The sequence below is a fragment of the Panthera pardus genome, unplaced genomic scaffold (genome assembly GCF_024362965.1).
Source record: "Panthera pardus isolate Hobbes unplaced genomic scaffold, ASM2436296v1 HiC_scaffold_24, whole genome shotgun sequence".
NCBI lineage: Eukaryota > Metazoa > Chordata > Mammalia > Carnivora > Felidae > Panthera > Panthera pardus.
In genome coordinates, this window is record NW_026526810.1 from 23,615,149 (window position 1) to 23,633,268 (window position 18,120).

Consider the following 18,120-nt stretch of genomic DNA (forward strand, 5'->3'; position numbering starts at 1 on the left):
TCAGACACCAAACCAGCTGAGCCATCCAGGTGCCCCTAGAGATTACTTTAAAAAAAAAGAGGATATAAACATTTTTAAATAAGGTTGTAAAAAATAAAAGTAATGCTAAGTATTATAGAAAATAACAACTCATAATCTCACTTATCAGAGAGAAACTATTGAGCTTTTGATATAATTCTTTATAATCTTTTTTCTTTGTGAAATATATGTGTAATTTTTTAAACAAAATTAAGGTTATAGCTGATTCTGTTTAGTTTAATTAGGATTATATTGTGGGCATTTTCCAAAGTTGTAAAAAAATCTTTGAAATCTTCATTTTAAAGGTCATGTAATAATCTTATTATAATACCATTTTTATTAGCCCCTACCCATTTTCAGACATATATATTCTTTCCAGTTTTAAATGCTATTTTTAACTATCAAAAATAAAGGTGCAGTAAACATTTTTGTTCATAAATCTTTGTGTTTCTGGTTATTACCTTAGGATAGAGTTACTTGATCAGAGGATATGCACATTTTTAAGGATATGTAATGCCAGAGGCCTTCTAGAAGATGTAACTATTTACTGTCCCATCAACAGTATATGTGGATGCCATAAAGTCATTAAAATGGAACAGGCCTTAGTGTGTAGTTCTTTGCTCTGAAGAAACAGATATAATGGCTTCTGCTTTTTATTTATAATTTTGTGGAAATATAGGTATTTCTCCAGACTGGTTTTTGATCTGGCAGTTTAAAGGGACCTTGCCTTTTTGGGTCCTGAAATAAGTTGTTGTATCTTTGAGGGAAGAGATGAAAGGTAGTTTCTCAGACTTCAGTGAAGAAGTCCATGGAGCATTTTGTTCTAGATGCTATATATTCTCTTTTGGGAATGTTCATGGACCACCCGCCCCCCCACCCCCCCAAATCAGTGGAAGAATAGCCAGAGAGTGACATGTCAAATTGAGAATCAATTTTTTGAAAAAGAATAGGGAGAAAGTTGTAGAAGATATTTAGCTACAATTCCCTCTTTTTTGTTTTTTGTTTTTTTATTCCTTGGGAGTAATTTCTTCCAGTAATGCCAATATTACCTGGTATCCCTGCCCGTGAGAAGGCCTGGGATATTAAACCAAAGGAAACCAAGAGTTGTGGATTAGGAATGAATACTTTTTTATTCTTATGCTTTATGCAGATCAGGTGTCTCCTTGCCTTTATATCTCATTTGCCCTTGTGTCCACTAGATTATATTTATTGATTGAATAAATGAATACAAAAATAGATGAAGAGATGGCTTAAAAAATGATTTATAAACACAGATGTCAGAATAAAAGGTTATGAGAGATGTTTCTTTCATGTTCTGTTTATTCATGATTTAATTTTTCTTAAAGTTTTAATAAGCAGAACTTAAGGATGCACACATATATGCTGACAAAAGTCAGTATATTTTTGATCCATAAAGCTTATGTTAATAAGAACATAACTTTTTTTGAGAGAGAGAGAGAGAGAGGGTGCAAGTGAATGAGGGGAAGAGAGAGACAGAATCCCATGAGGGGCAGGGAGGGAGGGAGAGAGAGAGAGAGAGTGAGAGAGAGAGAGAGAAGCGTGCTCAAGCTCACCCCATGTGGGACTAAGATGATGTGGGACTAAGATGTGGGACTAACTGTAAGATCATGACCTGAGCCAAAGTCAGGTGCTTAATGACTCAGGCACCCAGGCACCCAGAACATAACATAACTTTTAAAAGTAAACCAGCTTTTAATTTTTTTATTAAGTTTTTAATTTTAATTCTAGTATGATTAACATATAGTGTTATATTAGTGTCAGGTGTATAATTTGAAAATTTTTAACCACCTCTGTAGTTACTGAAATGAAACGCAAATTAGGCTGTAGACTCCCCCTGCTGGGTAAGGATGGGGACAAGAGCAGAAAACCTATACTTGGCGTTCGAACGGTCACAGGTTCCAGTGTGCTTTAACTAATATCTTTAAATTTTCATATGTGTTCTCCATAGGGAGCATTTCCTGCTCGTTTGAAGAAAGTGCTGATTGTGGGAGCACCAATATGGTTCCGAGTGCCCTATTCCATCATCAGCCTCCTCCTGAAGGACAAAGTCCGGGAGAGGGTAAGGCAAGCTTTATTTTATTTGGAGGTGGATAGATACATTCCCATCCCCACTGTTGAAACCTGCCAATTAATTTTTTACCTTCAGTAAAATTCTCCTGGTTTGTTTCCTAAAGTGCTTTCTGCTTCTCTTAACGTATCCACTTGTATTCTCTGCTTTATTCTTTTTTTTTTTTTAATTTTTTTTTAACGTTTATTTATTTTTGAGAGACAGAGAGAGACAGAGCATGAGCAGGGGAGGGCCAGAGAGAGAGGGAGACACAGAATCTGAAGCAGGCTCCAGGCTCTGAGCTGTCAGCACAGAGCCCGACGTGGGGCTCAAACTCACAGACCATGAGTTCACGACCTGAGCCGAAGTCAGATGCTTAACCGACTGAGCCACCCAGGTGCCCCTCTCTGCTTTATTCTTTACTCAGCTCAGTACAGGCTCCCTCTCCCACTGTATTCCAAGTTTCTTGAAGTTAGGAGCTACACATAGTTGTTTGGCACTCTCCCTCCATAGCAACTTGCATAAAGATAGCACTGAAGGAGTGTGTCCCATGGATAACTTAAGGATAGCTCCCCTTTCCAAAATTTAGGCTAGTGCTGTACATGCATATTTAACAATCTCTAATGGAATTGCATTAGTTGAACAGGTGTTTGAATTTGTTCAACTGGAAATACTAATCCGTCCCTTTGACCACCAGGGTGGTGGAGGAGACTCTCTCACTATCTCTCTCTACTTCCATTCCTGGCATTTTCTCTGAAAACAGCTTGTTGTTTCCTAACTTCAAAAGTGTTTTCTAAATTTATCTTTAATCTATTATCCCCTGAATGTTCCAGGACTGAAAGATTATGGTTTTATTCATTCATTCATTTCTCACCCTTGAAAGAAAGGGCATTGACATAATAAGAGTTATGTCATAATATAGTGTGAAATATTATTAGAGATTTTTGTAATATAGAATTATGAGGTTATAGGGGCGCCTGGGTGGCTCAGTCGGTTAAGCGGCCGACTTCGGCTCAGGTCATGATCTCACGGTCCGTGAGTTCGAGCCCCACATCGGGCTCTGTGCTGACAGCTTGGAGCCTGGAGCCTGTTTCGGATTCTGTGTCTCCCTCTCTGTGACCCTCCCCCATTCATGCTCTGTCTCTCTCTGTCTCAAAAATAAATAAACGTTAAAAAAAAATTTAAAAAAAAAGAATTATGAGGTTATATTAGTGATAACAGTGCAGATCTTTATAGCTGAGGAGACTTGTGTTGGAGAGGAAAACTGAAGACGTTTGGCTCTGTGGAAGTACTTGGAGACCTAGTGACTGGGAATAGGAGAGATCTTTTCCAAGGTAACTCTTTGAGAGTCCTCTTTAGGCAAGTTCTTGCACTTGTTTATGTAAGTATAAATGTGCGTATAAACTCAAAATACATGAGCACCTTTACAGTCCAGGCTCTGGGCCCTGGGAATTAAAAATTGAGTGAGACTTTCCTTATCTTTGAGGAGTTCATGGTCCTGATAGGGAACACAGAGGCAGAAGTGCAGAAAACTGTGGCTCTGCAGGAAGGAGCCCAGAGGAGAATATTGTCTCTGGCAGTCAGGGAGGGCGTCACAGAAGAGGTGAGCTTTATAAGCTGCTCCTTGAAGAGGCTGAGGAGGAAAAGAGGACATTCCAAGAAGAGGCAATAGTAAGAGAGACAAGCATTCCCATTCAACGCAGATTTCACGGAGAACCAACTAGGCTAATTTGGTCCAGTAAGGCTGTGTCTAAGCAGAGAGCAGACTTGGATTACTTTTCGTGCAGTTTTCCTGGGCTACCCTGTCTCTGGGTGGCTGGTCTTGCGTTATATTCATAGAAAGCTATCTTTGAGAACATCCATACTGAGCTGTGAGTAAAGCACCAGGCTTAGAGTTGGTTACCTTAGTATGGGGTTGACCAAAAAAATCACTACCTGTGCGTTCTTAGTAGTCAAAAAGGCAAATACCTGCATGAGATGGCACTGGGAAGCCTTGTTAATAGTATAAAGGCTTTGTTCACAGTACCATCCTTTCAAGATTTATAAAAGGACCCCTAATTCCAGGAATGCATTTGATATACATTCCTGGAAGTCAGACATTTGGGAAAAAGACTTCAATCCCAGGCAGATGAAATGCATTCTACTTCTTTCACAAGTATACCACGTATTTCAAGCAAATCTCATCCCCTTCTTCAAATCTAATATAAACACACCTATTCTTTATCTTCAACTTATCTATGTTTTCCCCCCCTACGTACTCACATGGTTCTTTTTGGCCTTCCAGATTCAGATATTAAAGACATCTGAGGTCACCCAGCACCTGCCCAGGGAGTGCCTTCCAGAAAACCTGGGTGGATACGTCAAAATTGACCTTGCCACTTGGAATTTCCAGTTCCTACCCCAGATGAACGGCCACCCAGATCCCTTCGATGAGATCATCCTGTTCTCCCTCCCTCCTGCCTTAGACTGGGACTCGGTACATGTTCCGGGTCCCCACGCCATGACCATCCAAGAGTTGATGGACTATGTTAGCACCAGACAAAAGCGGGGGATATATGAGGAGTATGAAGACATCCGCCGTGAGAACCCTGTTGGCACTTTCCACTGTTCTATGTAAGTAGGAAAGGTTTGGGACAACAATCGGTTACTAACATGCTTCTGGTGTGTGTTGGCAACAGCTCCTTCCACATCTCATTTCCTTAACAGAGGCCCTTCCTTGTGTTATGAAGCATCACTCTCACTTAGATGATGATTTTCTTATCCAGAAAGACGCCTCTCCTGCTTTGGTGCTTGTTGCCAGTATCCTATATTTTGAAATTTCTGGAGGTCTTCAGTACTGGCAGGGGAGCCATGTAATAATGGACACATATTAAAATATTTTTCTGAAATGCAAGTGTTTTTAGGAAAAAACAAAAATGTTGGCTCAAAAATGTAGGCTCTCTATTTGGGCAGTTTCTCCCTAGAGCCTTTGTAGTATAACATTACTTTCTTAAACACACACACACACACACACACACACACACACACACACACAAAACAAGCCAAAAAAAAAGCCACTTTGCTTTCTGAAGAGGGTACTGGAACATTTAAAATAATTCACAGTAACAGAAAAGAATTAACTCTTAGGCATTTAGCCTTGTGGGATTTTCCTTCTATCTAAATTCTACTGCAGAACTACCTGGCTAGTTTATAACTGGTTCATAATTACTCAGTAAGTATTGTTGGCCATAGGGCATAGATCATTTCTCTTTACTGCTGCTCTCATTTATGTTACACTTTTTTCATTGGCTGCAGCAGAAATTTCTGTCTCTTCAAGTGAAGCTCTGTTGAAAACCAGGGAATCTGTCCCGGGCTCAAGTTCCAGCATAGCCAGAAGTCCCCTCTGTGATTTATACACGTTATTTCCCTTCCCTGCACCCTGGTTTTCCTCTGTGTAATATGTGATCTTAGTCTCTGATGTCTACCTACTTGTGTAGCTTAAATGTTTTCGGAGTCCATGATTCTGTGAATACCTCTTTCCCTTATAATTCCTGTCCAGCTTAGTCAGTGTGCTGTAAAGAAGATTCAGGGAGAGAGCCTTTTAGCAAAAGGAAAGAGGGAAAAGAATGAGTTAGGAAACTGATAAGAGGAGTTAGAAAGAAGAAACAATTGAGAAATCAGTCAATAAACAGCAAGAATGCAAAGGGAAGTAAGAAAAAAACAAGAAAGCAGAGCAATTTTCAAGCGCAGGGTATTCTTTTCTCCCACACAGCTGTTTGTTTCTTACCAACTTACAATCTCTATGTATGCATCCAATCTTTCTCCCAACTAGTTTTTCCCTGTAGTTTTTAAAAAAAAATTTTTTTAACATTTATTTTTTGTTGAGAGACAGAGAGAGATAGAGCATGAGTGGGGAAAGCACAGAGAGAGTGGGAGAGACACAGAATCTGAAGCACGCTCCAGGCTCTGGGCTGTCAGCACAGAGCCCAACGTGGGACTCGAACCCACGAACCACGAGATGATGACCTGAGCTGTAGTCTGAGCTGTAGTTGCCACTTAACCAACTGAGCCACCCAGACACCTCCCCAACCCTCCTTGTAACAGTTTTGAATCAAGGAAGTACTGGGCAAAGAGGAGTACTGGGCTGCTCCAAGAGCATGCATTCTTGTCCTGGGGATTCCTAACCTTATTCTGGGTACTTCTGCTGTGAGGTCCTTGGGATGTCATTTCTACTGTGGTCCTCCTCCACCCAGTAGAAAAAGGAAGTTTAGATTGTCCTCTTGGCATCACCCAAACCAGCCATCATGTTATCATCAGAGAACACTTCCCAGCCCTATGGAAGGACTTCCTAATCTTCACTCTTTATTGAATGAATGAGCCCCCCATTTCAGGAGCCAGAACCCAGAATCCCCATTAGCTCCAGGTCTATGTCTTTTACCAAGTTCCAATAAAGCTGCTTGTACAGAACAAACTATGTCTCCCTTGGAATTCTAGATTATGAAGTAGATATCAGAGTACTCGTTGTCCAGAATGCCATAGACCAAGAGACTTTCTTTCTTTCTTTTCTTCTCCACTACACCATTTTTTCAAAAGATGTTCTTTAAAAAATTTTAGGGGCGCCTGGGTGGCTCAGTCAGTTGAGTGTCTGGGTTCGGCTCAGGTCATGATCGCATGGTCCCTGAGTTTGAGCCCTGCAATCTGGCTCTGTGCTGACCGCTAAGAACCTGGAGCCTGCTTTATATTCTATCTCCCTCTCTCTCTGCCCCTCCCTCACCTGGTCTCTCTCTCTTCTCTCTCTCTCAAAAATAAATAAACATTAAAAAAATTTATCATTTTATTATAATTGTAGATTCATATAAAGTTGTAAAAATAACAGATATTGCATGCACCCTTTCCACAGTTTTCCCATGATAATATCTTCTAAAAGTATAGTATAATATCACAACTAGGATATTGATATTCTACACCAGTCTACTCAGATTTCCCCAGTTTTAGAGTGTGTGTGTGTGTGTGTGTGTGTGTGTGTGTGTGTATTTAGTTCTATGCAATCTTTAGCCCACACATTGGTTTGTGTATCCATCACTACAGTGAAGATACAGAAGAATACATCACCACATACCTTGGTCCCACCCTTCCCCATCCCTAACCCCTGCAACAACTCATGTGGTTTCCATTACTAAGATTTTGTGATTTCAAAAATGTTATCATATAAATGGAATCATACTGGGGCGCCTGGGTGGCTAAGTTGGTTAAGCATCCGACTTCAGGTTAGGTCATAATCTCACAGTTCGTGAGTTCAAGCCCTGCATCAGGGTCCGTGCTGACAGCTTAGAGCCTGGAGCCTGTTTCAGACTCTTTCTCTCTCTCTCTCTCTCTCTCTCTCTCTCTCTCTCTCTCTCTCTCTGCCCTTCCCCCATTCACACTCAGTCTCTCTCTCTCAAAAATAAGTAAACATTAAAAAAATAAATGGAGGGGCGCCTGGGTGGCTCAGTCGGTTAAGCATCCGACTTCGGCTCAGGTCATGATCTCGCGGTCCGTGAGTTCAAGCTCCGCATCGGGCTCTGTGCTGACAGCTCAGAGCCTGGAGCCTGTTTCAAATTCTGTGTCTCCCTCTCTCTCTGACCCTCCCCCATTCATGCTGTCTCTCCCTGTCTCAAAAATAAATAAACGTTAAAAATAAATAAATAAATAAATAAATAAATAAATGGAATCCTACTATATGGAACCTTTTAGGATCGGCTTTTTCCTCTCAGTGTAATTCCTTGGAGATTCACCCAAGTTGTTATTACATGTCTCAATAGTTCATTCCTTGTTATTACTAGGTGTGTTTCATGGTATGAATGGTTTGTTTAACCATTCACCTGTTAAAGGACACCTAGGTTGTTTAGAGTTTCTGGCTATTACATGTAAAACCACTATGAACGTTTATGTCTAGGTTTTGTGTGAACATAAGCTTGCATTTCTCTGGGATAAATATCCATGAGTGTGATGGCTAGGTCACTTGGTAATTGGATGTTTAGTTTTATGAGAAACTACCCAGATGTTTTCCAGAGTGGTCATACCATTCTGCATATGCCCCAGCAATGTATGAATGATCCATTTTTTTTTGCATCCTCCCCAGCATTTGATGTTGCCACTATTTTTTATCTTAGTTGTCCTGATAGGTGTGTAATGAGATCCCATTGTGGGTATAATTTACATTTCTCTAGTAGTTAATGATATTGAACATCTTTTCATGTGCTTGTTTACCATCTGTATATTTTCTTTGTAAAAATGTGCCTTTTGCCCACTTTCTGTTTGGACTTTTTAAAAAAGTGTTGAGATTTGAGAATTTTTAAAAACATTTTCTAGATATAGGTTCTTTGTTGGATACTGGCTTATGAATATTTTCTTCTAGTCTGTAGCTGGTCTTTTCATCCTCTTAACAGGGTCCCTTGTGAAGCAAAAGGTTTTATTTTGGTCAAGTCCTTTAATCAGTTTTTCCTTTCATGGATCACACTCTTGGTGTCAAATCCAAGAACATCTAACCCTAGATTCCAAAGATTTTCTCTTTTTTTTACGTAAAAGTTTTATAGTGTTATGTTTTGCATTTATTTAATTCTGTGATCCGTTTTGAATTAATTTTTGTATAAAGCGTAAGGTTTAGGTTGATGTTGATTTTTGTATGTGCGCGTGTATGTGTGTTTGTGCGTGCACGTATAAGCCTGTGGCTATCCAGTTGCTCCAGCACCATTTGCTGAAAAATCCTTCCTCCATTGAATTGTCCTTGGAACTTTGTAAAATATCAGCTGGGCTTATTTGTATGGGAAGAGGGAATTTTTTTAAATATGGAAAAGTACAGAGTATAACATGATAAACAACTATCTTCCTATCACCAGAATTGATACTGACAATTTTTAATATTTTGCCATATTTGCTCCATCCTTTTTTTGTTATATAAAAGAAGGAATTCGTTTTATAAAAGTTATATATAACTTTTATGTATATATATATATATATATATATATATATATATATATAGCTGTTATATATGTGTTATATAAAAGAAAATTTACAATAATTCATTTACAAAATGAAATATAATATTACTATAAAATAGTACCAAAGGAATGACGAGGGGTACCTGGGTGGCTCAGTTGGTTAAGCATCTGACTTTGGCTCAGGTTATGATCTCACGGTTGGTGGGTTCGAGCCCCGAGTCAGGCTTTGTGCTGAGCCTGGAGCCTGGAGCCTGCTTCAGATTCTGTGTCTCCTTCTCTCTGTCCCTCTCCCACTCATGCTCTGTCTCTGTCAAAAATAAACATTAAAAAATTTTTAAAGAAAAGAAAAGAAATGATGAAATTAATGGCTGTCTCTAGCCTTACCCTCAGTTCTACTAGGTGTCCATTTTCTTTTCTTTTTTTTTTTTTTAATTTTATTTAGAGTGAGCACGAGGGGGTAGGGGCAGAGAGAGAGGGAGAGAGAGAATATTAAGCTAGTATTCTCTAAGCTAAGCATGGAGCCCAATGGGGGCCTGATCCCAGGACCCTGATATCATGACCTGAGCTCAAATCAAGAGTTGGACGCTTCACCGACTGAGCCACACACGCCCTTAGGTGTCCATTTTCAACTCTTATAGTTGTTTCTTCTGGTATTTCTTCTATGATTATAAATAAAGTCCTTATAATGCTCTTTATTGATTTTTGTGGTTGGTAAGCTTTGGCTCTTACACTCTTTCTCCAATTCCCTTTTGACTGTTTTTCCAATATAATTATGTCACAATTTTTTATTAAATCAGTAGTTACTGTTCACATTATTATGACTATGAAATTTTTTCTACTGCAGAACTAAATGGGCTTCTAGAAAATCAAATATATTAAATTTTATTAATTCAATTTTTTGTTTCTTTTGGAGTTAATTACCCAATTTTTAAATTTGTTTTTAGTTTTCCATGTTCCTAGCTTTATTTTTTCCCCTATGCTTCATTAAATTTATTTTATACTGTTCTTAGTATTTTCCAAGTGGTCGAATATATCACATGATGAATTGATTGTTTATTTTCCCCTGGAGTCCTCACTTGCAGAATTTTTAGGTTTTTTTTTTGTTTTTGTTTTTTTCTTTTTTGCTCTAGTCTCAACTGAGGTTGGTGTTGTCTGGACTTGCTCCTCAGCTTTTTCCTGATTTCCCTCCTCACTTTCCTTTATTGGTTCTTGGTTAATGGGTCCCCCATCTTCTTTCTTCACATAAATTTTGGTAGAGCATCGAATTCCAGGTTGGAAATAATAACAGAATTTTTTTTCTATTTTTTTTTATTAATATGAAGTTTATTATCAAATTGGTTTCCATATAACACCCAGTGCTCATCCCAACAGGTGCCCTCCTCAATGCCCATCACCCACTTTCCCCTCCCTCCCACTCCCCATCAACCCTCAGTTTATTCTCAGTTTTTAAGAGTCTCTTATGGTTTGGCTCCCTTTTAAAAAAGTTCCAACTTTTTTTCTTTTTTCCTTACTCTCCCCCATGGTCTTCTGTTAAGTTTCTCAGGATCCACAGAAGAGTGAAAACATATGGTCTGTGTCTTTCTCTGTATGACTTATTTCACTTAGCATAACACTCTCCAGTTCCATCCACATTGTTACAAAAGGCCATATTTCATTCTTTCTCATTGCCAAGTAGTATTCCATTGTGTATATAAACCACAATTTCTTTATCCATTCATCAGTTGATGGACATTTAGGCTCTTTCCATAATTCGGCTATTGTTGAAAGTGCTGCTATAAACATTGGGGTACATGTGCCCCTATGCATCAGCACTCCTGTATCCCTTGGGTAAATTCCTAGCAGTGCTATTGCTGGGTCATAGGGTAGGTGTATTTTTAATTTTTTGAGGCACCTCCACAATGTTTTCCAGAGCAGCTGCACCAGTTTGCATTCCCACCAACAGTGCAAGAGGGTTCCCGTTTCTCCACATCCTCGCCAACATCTATAGTCTCCTGATTTCATTTTAGCCACTCTAAATGGACCCAAAACCATTTCAGTATGGTTTTGATTTGTATTTCCCTGATGAGGAGTGACGTTGAGCATCTTTTCATGTGCCTGTTGGCCATCTGGATGTCGTCTTTAGAGAAGTGTCTATTCATGTTTTCTGCCCATTTCTTCACTGGATTATTTGTTTTTTGGGTGTGGAGTTTGGTGAGTTCTTTATAGATTTTGGATACTAGCCCTTTGTCTGATATGTCATTTGCAAATATCTTTTCCCATTCCGTCGGTTGCCTTTTAGTTTTGTTGATTGTTTCCTTTGCAGTGCAGAAGATTTTTATCTTCGTGAGGTCCCCATAGTTCATTTTTGCTTTTAATTCCCTTGCCTTTGGAGATGTGTCAAGTAAAAAATTGTGTGGCTGAGGTCAGAGAGGTTTTTTTCCTGCTTTCTCCTCTAGGATTTTGATGGTTTCCTGTCTCACATTCAGGTCCTTTATCCATTTTGAGTTTATTTTTGTGAATGGTATAAGAAAGTGGTCTAATTTCCTTCTTCTGCATGTTGCTGTCCAGTTATCCCAGCACCATTTGTTAAAGAGACTGTCTTTTCCATCGGATATTCTTTCCTGCTTTGTCAGATTAGTTGGCCATACTTTTTGGGTCCAATTCTGGAGTCTATTCCATTGGTCTATGCATCTGTTTTTGTGCCAATACCATGCTGTCTTGATGATTACAGATTTGTAGTAGAGGCTAAAGTCTGGGATTGTGATGCCTCCCGTTTTGGTTTTCTTCTTCAATATTACTTTGGCTATTCGGGGTCTTTTGTGGTTCCATACAAATTTTAGGATTGCTTGTTCTAGCTTCGAGAAGAATGCTGGTGCAATTTTGTTTGGGATTGCATTGAATGTGTAGATAGCTTTGGGTAGTATTGGCATTTTAACAATATATATTCTTCCAGTCCATGAGCACGGAATGTTTTTCCATTTCTTTGTATCTTCTTCAATTTCCTTCATAAGCTTTCTATAGTTTTCAGCATACAGATCTTTTATATCTTTGGTTAGGTTTAACAGAATTTTTAAAACAATCCCTCTGTATTTGGTAGCAATGCTACTAAATCATCTGATTTTATTCTTAAGCCTTCTCAAGTCTTTTTGGACATTTTTAGATAATCTCTCTTTCCATTTAGAAATTTCACAATGATATGCCTTGCTTGGTGTGGGTCCCTTTTTTTTCCTTTCATTTTGTTGGGTGCTTGATAGGTTCTTTCACCTGAAGGCTTGTGTTCTTTAGTCGTAGGACTATTTGTTTTTTTTTTATATAAGCTCTTTTTCTTTCTTTCTTTTCTTGTACTGTATCAGTTCTTTACTTCTGGAATATTTCTATCAGCCTGGTTGGATCTCCCAGAGCAAAGATTGACAAACTTTTTCTTGAAAGGCAAAATAGTAAACATTTTAGGCTTTTGGGCCTTATAATCTTTGTTGCAAGTATAATAATCTCTGCTAGTACTGAACTGACAGGCTTGGTTGTGTTCCAGTAAAACTTCTATTTACAAAAACAGGTTGGCCAGGCCATACTTTGCTGACTCCTGCCCTAGAATGATTGTCTTATTTGACTAAAATTTTTTCATATTTTTTATCACTTTGAATTTTTGTTTTATTCTGGAAAATTTCTTCAACTTTCTCTTTCATCTCTTCTATTAAAGTTTTATATTTTGGATATCATTTTTATTTTCTAAGAGCTTTTCTTCTCTGTTCCTTTCTCGTAGCATCCTGTTCTTATTTTCATACATACAGTATCTTTTTCTCTCTGAGGGTGTTAATTATAGCCTTTTAGAACTTATTTGCTCTTAATGATTCTCTTTTGTGCTTTTTCCCTGCCATGTGTTTCACTGGTCTCTTTTTTTGTGTTGGAGCTTTCTGTAATTACATGGAGGTTCTTGGCTGTAAGTACTCTATACTTAGGAGTGGAGTCCTTAAACCCTGCTTGGAAATGCTGTTTGCATGGGTGATCTTCAAGTTTAACTAATCAGCTAGCTAGTTGTTGGTGTATTCCAGATGATAGAATTCTTTCATGTAGGGGTATTCACTTACTCCAGAGTGGAATTCTCCACTCTCTTGCCCGTAGGGTCCAAGCTAGGATGTAAGTATAAGATGGGAGAGGACAGGGAGATGAGGGCAGGGGATTCTCATTTTCTATAATTCAGCTTTTCATTTATTCCTCTGTTTTTAGCCCTGTGCCTCACGTTGCCTTCCAAGGTGTGGGAGTTATGAGAGTGAGCCATTGTGTCTCTCTGTAGATACTGCTGTGGGTCCTATTTTTCTGCATTTGTTTGGCTGAAGTCAGCCCAAATTTTTCCATCTGTTTTCTCTCTGCCAAAATAGATTTCACTCTTTGTCTGCTGATGTCTCTGCCGTCACTTTTGGGATTTGTACCGATTAGTACCTTTATTGTCATTTTAGTGAGGCTACTAGATGGAGTGGAGTCAAACATATGTTGTCAACCTACCATGTTAAACTGGACTTAGGTTTATTAGCAGCTGGATTTTTTTGGGGAGTGCTATACCCCTATTTCCCTTTCCTTTTTCTCTTTCGAATGGAAATATCTTTATTTCCACAGGAATACATACATATCATTAAAAAGGTTGAATGATATGGACTATGGATAGGCTAGGCAATGAGCAGATCCAGGTCTCCACCACCAACAGTGACTGACATCCACCTTTGCACTGCCACACTTCGTATGCACACATACACACTGCTTCCACCTTTTCTCTGTCTTTGTTTTAGTTTGTCTGTTTCATTTTCTGCAGGTCTCCAGGAAACCTAGAGAAGAACCGCTATGGGGATGTGCCCTGCCTGGACCAAACGAGAGTGAAGTTGACAAAACGAAGTGGCTATACTCAGGTAGTCAGATAAATGCTGTCTTTCAGGAGCACTGAGGGAAACTTTCCAAAGTGAGGCTTACTGATACCATAGCAGAAAGAACATAGACTCTCAGCCAGAGAGCTCAGATGTGAGTTTTAACTTTGCTATATACTAGTCTGTGACCTATCAACCCATCTCACAATACTAAGCAGAAATTAAATGGAAAATTTATGTAGATGCTGATAGGGCAAGGTCTGGTATATTGTAGGTGCTTGATAAATGTTCAATGATTTCTCCTTTTACTTGTTGTAAAATGAGAGTTCTGTTGTCTACCATGTTAGTGAGTGTATATATGTATCAATACAAGGCAACTCTAATTGTAAGTGATTTTTCCATCTAGAAGATATGAAAATAATTTTGGACAACTAGTGTATACGTAAATATCTAGGGATAGAGTTGAAGTGGTCAATTAATTATATTATTTAATGTATTAATTTGATCATATCTGTTCATTTTAAAAATCACACTTATAATATACTAATATAGATATTTAGTGAAATTCTTCAAGTGCACCTTTAACATCAGTGCTTTGTCCTCATTTGAGCTACTTCCTGAGCCAATCTAACACAGTTTTCCAGAGCACATAGGATTTTTATTTCCTTTTAAGTGTATGGTATTGTCACTGAAAAGTTTATCCTAAGCCAGAAAAACCTATTAGCATAACACTAACACAGGTTTTTCTTTTTCATTTATCCTATATCTTATGCATTCTCTGTAGTATAATCATTTACTTATTCTTTTTTAAAGTCCTCCTTTTTTAAATCTTTATTATTTTTTAAATTTGTTTTTGAGAGACAGAGCATGAGCAGGGGAGGGACAGGGAGAGAAGGAGACACAGAATCTGAAGTAGGCTCCAGGCTGTGAGCTGTCATCCCAGAGCCCAGTGCGGGGCTCAAACCCACGAACGTGAGATCTTGACCTGAGCTGAAGTTGGATGCTTAAACAACTGAGCTACCCAGACACCCCTTAATGTTTATTTTTGAGAGAGAGACAGAGCATGCTAGCAAGGGAAGGGCAGAGAGAGAGGGGAGACAGAAGATCTGAAATGGGCTCTGTGCTGACATGCCCCTTAAAAGTCTTTTTTTTTTTTTTAATGTTTTATTATTTATTTTTGAGAGAGATAAGAGTGTGAGCAGGGGAGGGGCAGGCAGAGGGGAAACACAGAATCCAAAGCAGCTTCGGGCTCTGAGCCGTCAGCACAAAGCTCGACGTGGGGCTCAAACCCACAAGGCGTGAGATCATGACCTGAGCCAAAGTGGGACGCTCAACCGACTGAGCCACCTAGGTGCCCCTTAAAAGTCTTTTTTAATATAATTATTTACAGCAACATCCAACACTTAGAATTTTGAGGTCAATGACTAAATATGTGTTACATTTCTTATTTTTTCTTCCGATATACAATTCTGTCTAGTGCCCTCCATATGTATAAAAAAAAAAAAAAAAAAACACCATTGAGGGGTGCCTGGCTGGCTCAGTTGGTAGAGCATGTGACTCTTGATCTCAGGGTTATAAGTTTGAGCCCCACGTTGAGCGCAGACATTACTTAAAAAAAGCCAGCGTTGATTGAGCTTGTTGTTCAAAGCAAAGGAATTCAGATAGTGCCCCTTTAACATGACATACATTATAGGGTCTTATTATATCCCCTCTCTTTTTTCTGGGGGATAATTTTTGGTAAAATCATTGCCTTGTATTTGGGCATATATGATACGTGGGTTGAGACCCTATCATCATGGTTTTTATCTCTTTTGACCCTACTGTTTCAAGCACATAAACTGAATTCATAACCCTGTCCAGGACCCTTACAAAGGGTTTTCTTGCAGGGACACTAGCTCAGAGCCTGGCTGACTTAGAGCAAGTTCATCACTATTATTGAGATCATGATAATATATGCTCTAAAGGAGTAAGAGTATGATGGTTGAGCTGAAGATCTGGAGTCAGATATCTGTATTTACCTGTCTTCTTGACTGCTCCATCTTCAGTACCTAGAACAGTACATATCAGACCTTCAGTAAATTATTTGTGAATGAATGCGTGAATCTCAGTATACCAGCAGACTATTCTAGTCATCCTGTAATTAATCTGAAGATCATCACTTGAGTTATGCTCCTTTAATTACTGCAAACATTGGCAACAGCTTTATTTCCACAGTAAATGGAGGATTCAGGATTCAGGTTTATGAGTGAATTGTTCACCAGATTTGCTTCTAGAATTATAAAGCTATTAGTCATAGTTTCTATTGAACATGGCCCATAACAAGTGTACTTAGTTTGGTTCTCTCTGCTATTTCAGTCTGCCCCAAAATCTCTACTTTATCTCTGAGGTCATTTTCAGGTTTAATTTCTGATGATTCTTCTGAAATTACTGATATTAATTCCTAGTACTCTCAGAGACAAGGATACTTACTGAAAGCTGGTTTCCTTGGTTATAAAGAAATAGTAAGTCTCCTTTAAAGAGGTGATATTTCTTTTCAAAGCATGAAGTTCCAAAAGTAACAGCCGTATGTGTGTGTGTGTGTGTGTGTGTGTGTGTGTGTGTAAGTGTGTGTGTGTATATATATATATATCGTATATATATAGTATATATATATATACGATATATATATATAATATATAATACTATATACCATATATTACTTATAGAATAGTGTTGATTGGCATGTACCAGGTAAATCCTTTGTACTTTCTGTGCCTCCTCACTTGGGTCCTGCAGGGTGTACCACTTGAATGTGCCAGGCTGGGCAGAGGATAGCTTTGACTGACTGTGGTGGGCCCTAGATTGAGCAAGTCTGGCTGGGAGTGAGTGAGGCTTTTAGCTTGCTGGGTCTGCTGCGAATGGTCCCTTAGCTCAGTGAAGATGTCTCAGAGTAGAACACACTAGTAGTATGAGGTCAAAATCAACTGCTGTGAAAGGAGAAAGCAGGAAACTCTTGACTAAATAATTTGTGGGAGGACGAGGTAGACTGGCTGCCTAACAGACACGTACTCAAGTAACGACCATGAGATGGAGATGTCTTCTCAAGGTGGCTGTGGATACTGACAATTCAGACTGGTTTCCAAGTGGTGGAACCCAGTGGAGAAAAAGTGATGGATTGGGGAGTCACTCCGACCTCTCTAGAGTAGAGTGGCATATGAGCTTTCTCTAGGTTAACTTTGGACTTTTTTCCTTTTGTCCTCCTATATCCCTTCACACCCTCTGCTATTCATCGTAACTGGTAGATCCCCTCAACTAGTTATACCAAAACTTGACACTGTAGCTTCATCCGTGTTTCTCTTTTATCAGCTTGGATTAAAGGACATTGGCAGAGATCTTGTGAGAAGGTATAATAAAAATAATAAAGACTAAATCCTATTTAATTTCCCTGATAGCTGATGATGTGGAAGTAAATAAGACTGAAAACACTGGGAGATTAGAGAAGGCCCCCAGAAGAGAATTGAGTCAAGAGCTGTTCATTGAGACGCCTTTGAATTTGTCTGGCTATTGCTTTGTGTTAATTCAGGTAGTAAAGGAGTCTGGGTGTTTGGCCCATGCTGTTGATGGTCCTAGATATGAGGTATAGCTTTCTTCCTTCTCCAGTCACGCTTTGCCTTTTGTGTGTGGCAGCATGGACAGGATGATCCTACTCAGGTTGCTTGGCTTGCCTCCCTTTTGGTTTTGAACCAGTGCTACAAATCTTAATGGACTCCTTTTTCGGTAGTTAACATCTTTGTTGAGATGTAATTCACATACCATACAATTTACCTATTTAAAGTGTAAAATTCAGTGGTTTTTCTTACATTCACAGAGTTGGGCAACCACTGCAATCAACCTTAGAACATTTTTATCACCTGAAAAAGAAACTCCACACCCTTGGCAGTCACACCCCATTTCCCCCACAATTTGTCTACTTTCTGTCTCTAGAGATTTGCTTGTTTTGGACATTTCATATCAATGGAATCTTACAATATGTGGCCTTTTGTGTCTGGCTTCTTAACTCAGCATGTTTTCAAGGTTCATCTGTGTTGTAGCATGTAGCGGTACTTCACTCCATTTATTGCTAAATAATACTCCGTCGTATGGATATGCCACTTTTATTTATACATTCAGCAGGTGAATACCATTTCTGGCTATTATGAATAATGCTGTTATGAATATTTGTGTAAGTTTTTCTGTGGACATATGTTTTCATTTCCCTCAGGAG

General features: G+C 38.9%; 1 protein-coding gene across 5 annotated transcripts in view; it reads left to right on the top strand.

The window, feature by feature from the left end:
• The window catches only part of PTPN9 (protein tyrosine phosphatase non-receptor type 9), an 81,632-nt gene that overhangs the window by 51,951 nt on the left and 11,561 nt on the right, over nt 1-18,120 (top strand). For 3 of the 5 annotated variants that reach the window (XM_019441401.2, XM_019441397.2, XM_019441399.2), the window contains 4 exons: nt 1,988-2,098; nt 4,371-4,699; nt 13,829-13,922; nt 17,440-17,493. In XM_019441401.2, the coding sequence (XP_019296946.1) occupies nt 1,988-2,098; nt 4,371-4,699; nt 13,829-13,922; nt 17,440-17,493 (588 nt within the window). The remainder of the gene's footprint in view (nt 1-1,987; nt 2,099-4,370; nt 4,700-13,828; nt 13,923-17,439; nt 17,494-18,120) is intronic. The other 2 variants (XM_019441402.2, XM_019441400.2) reach the window with 1 other exon arrangement.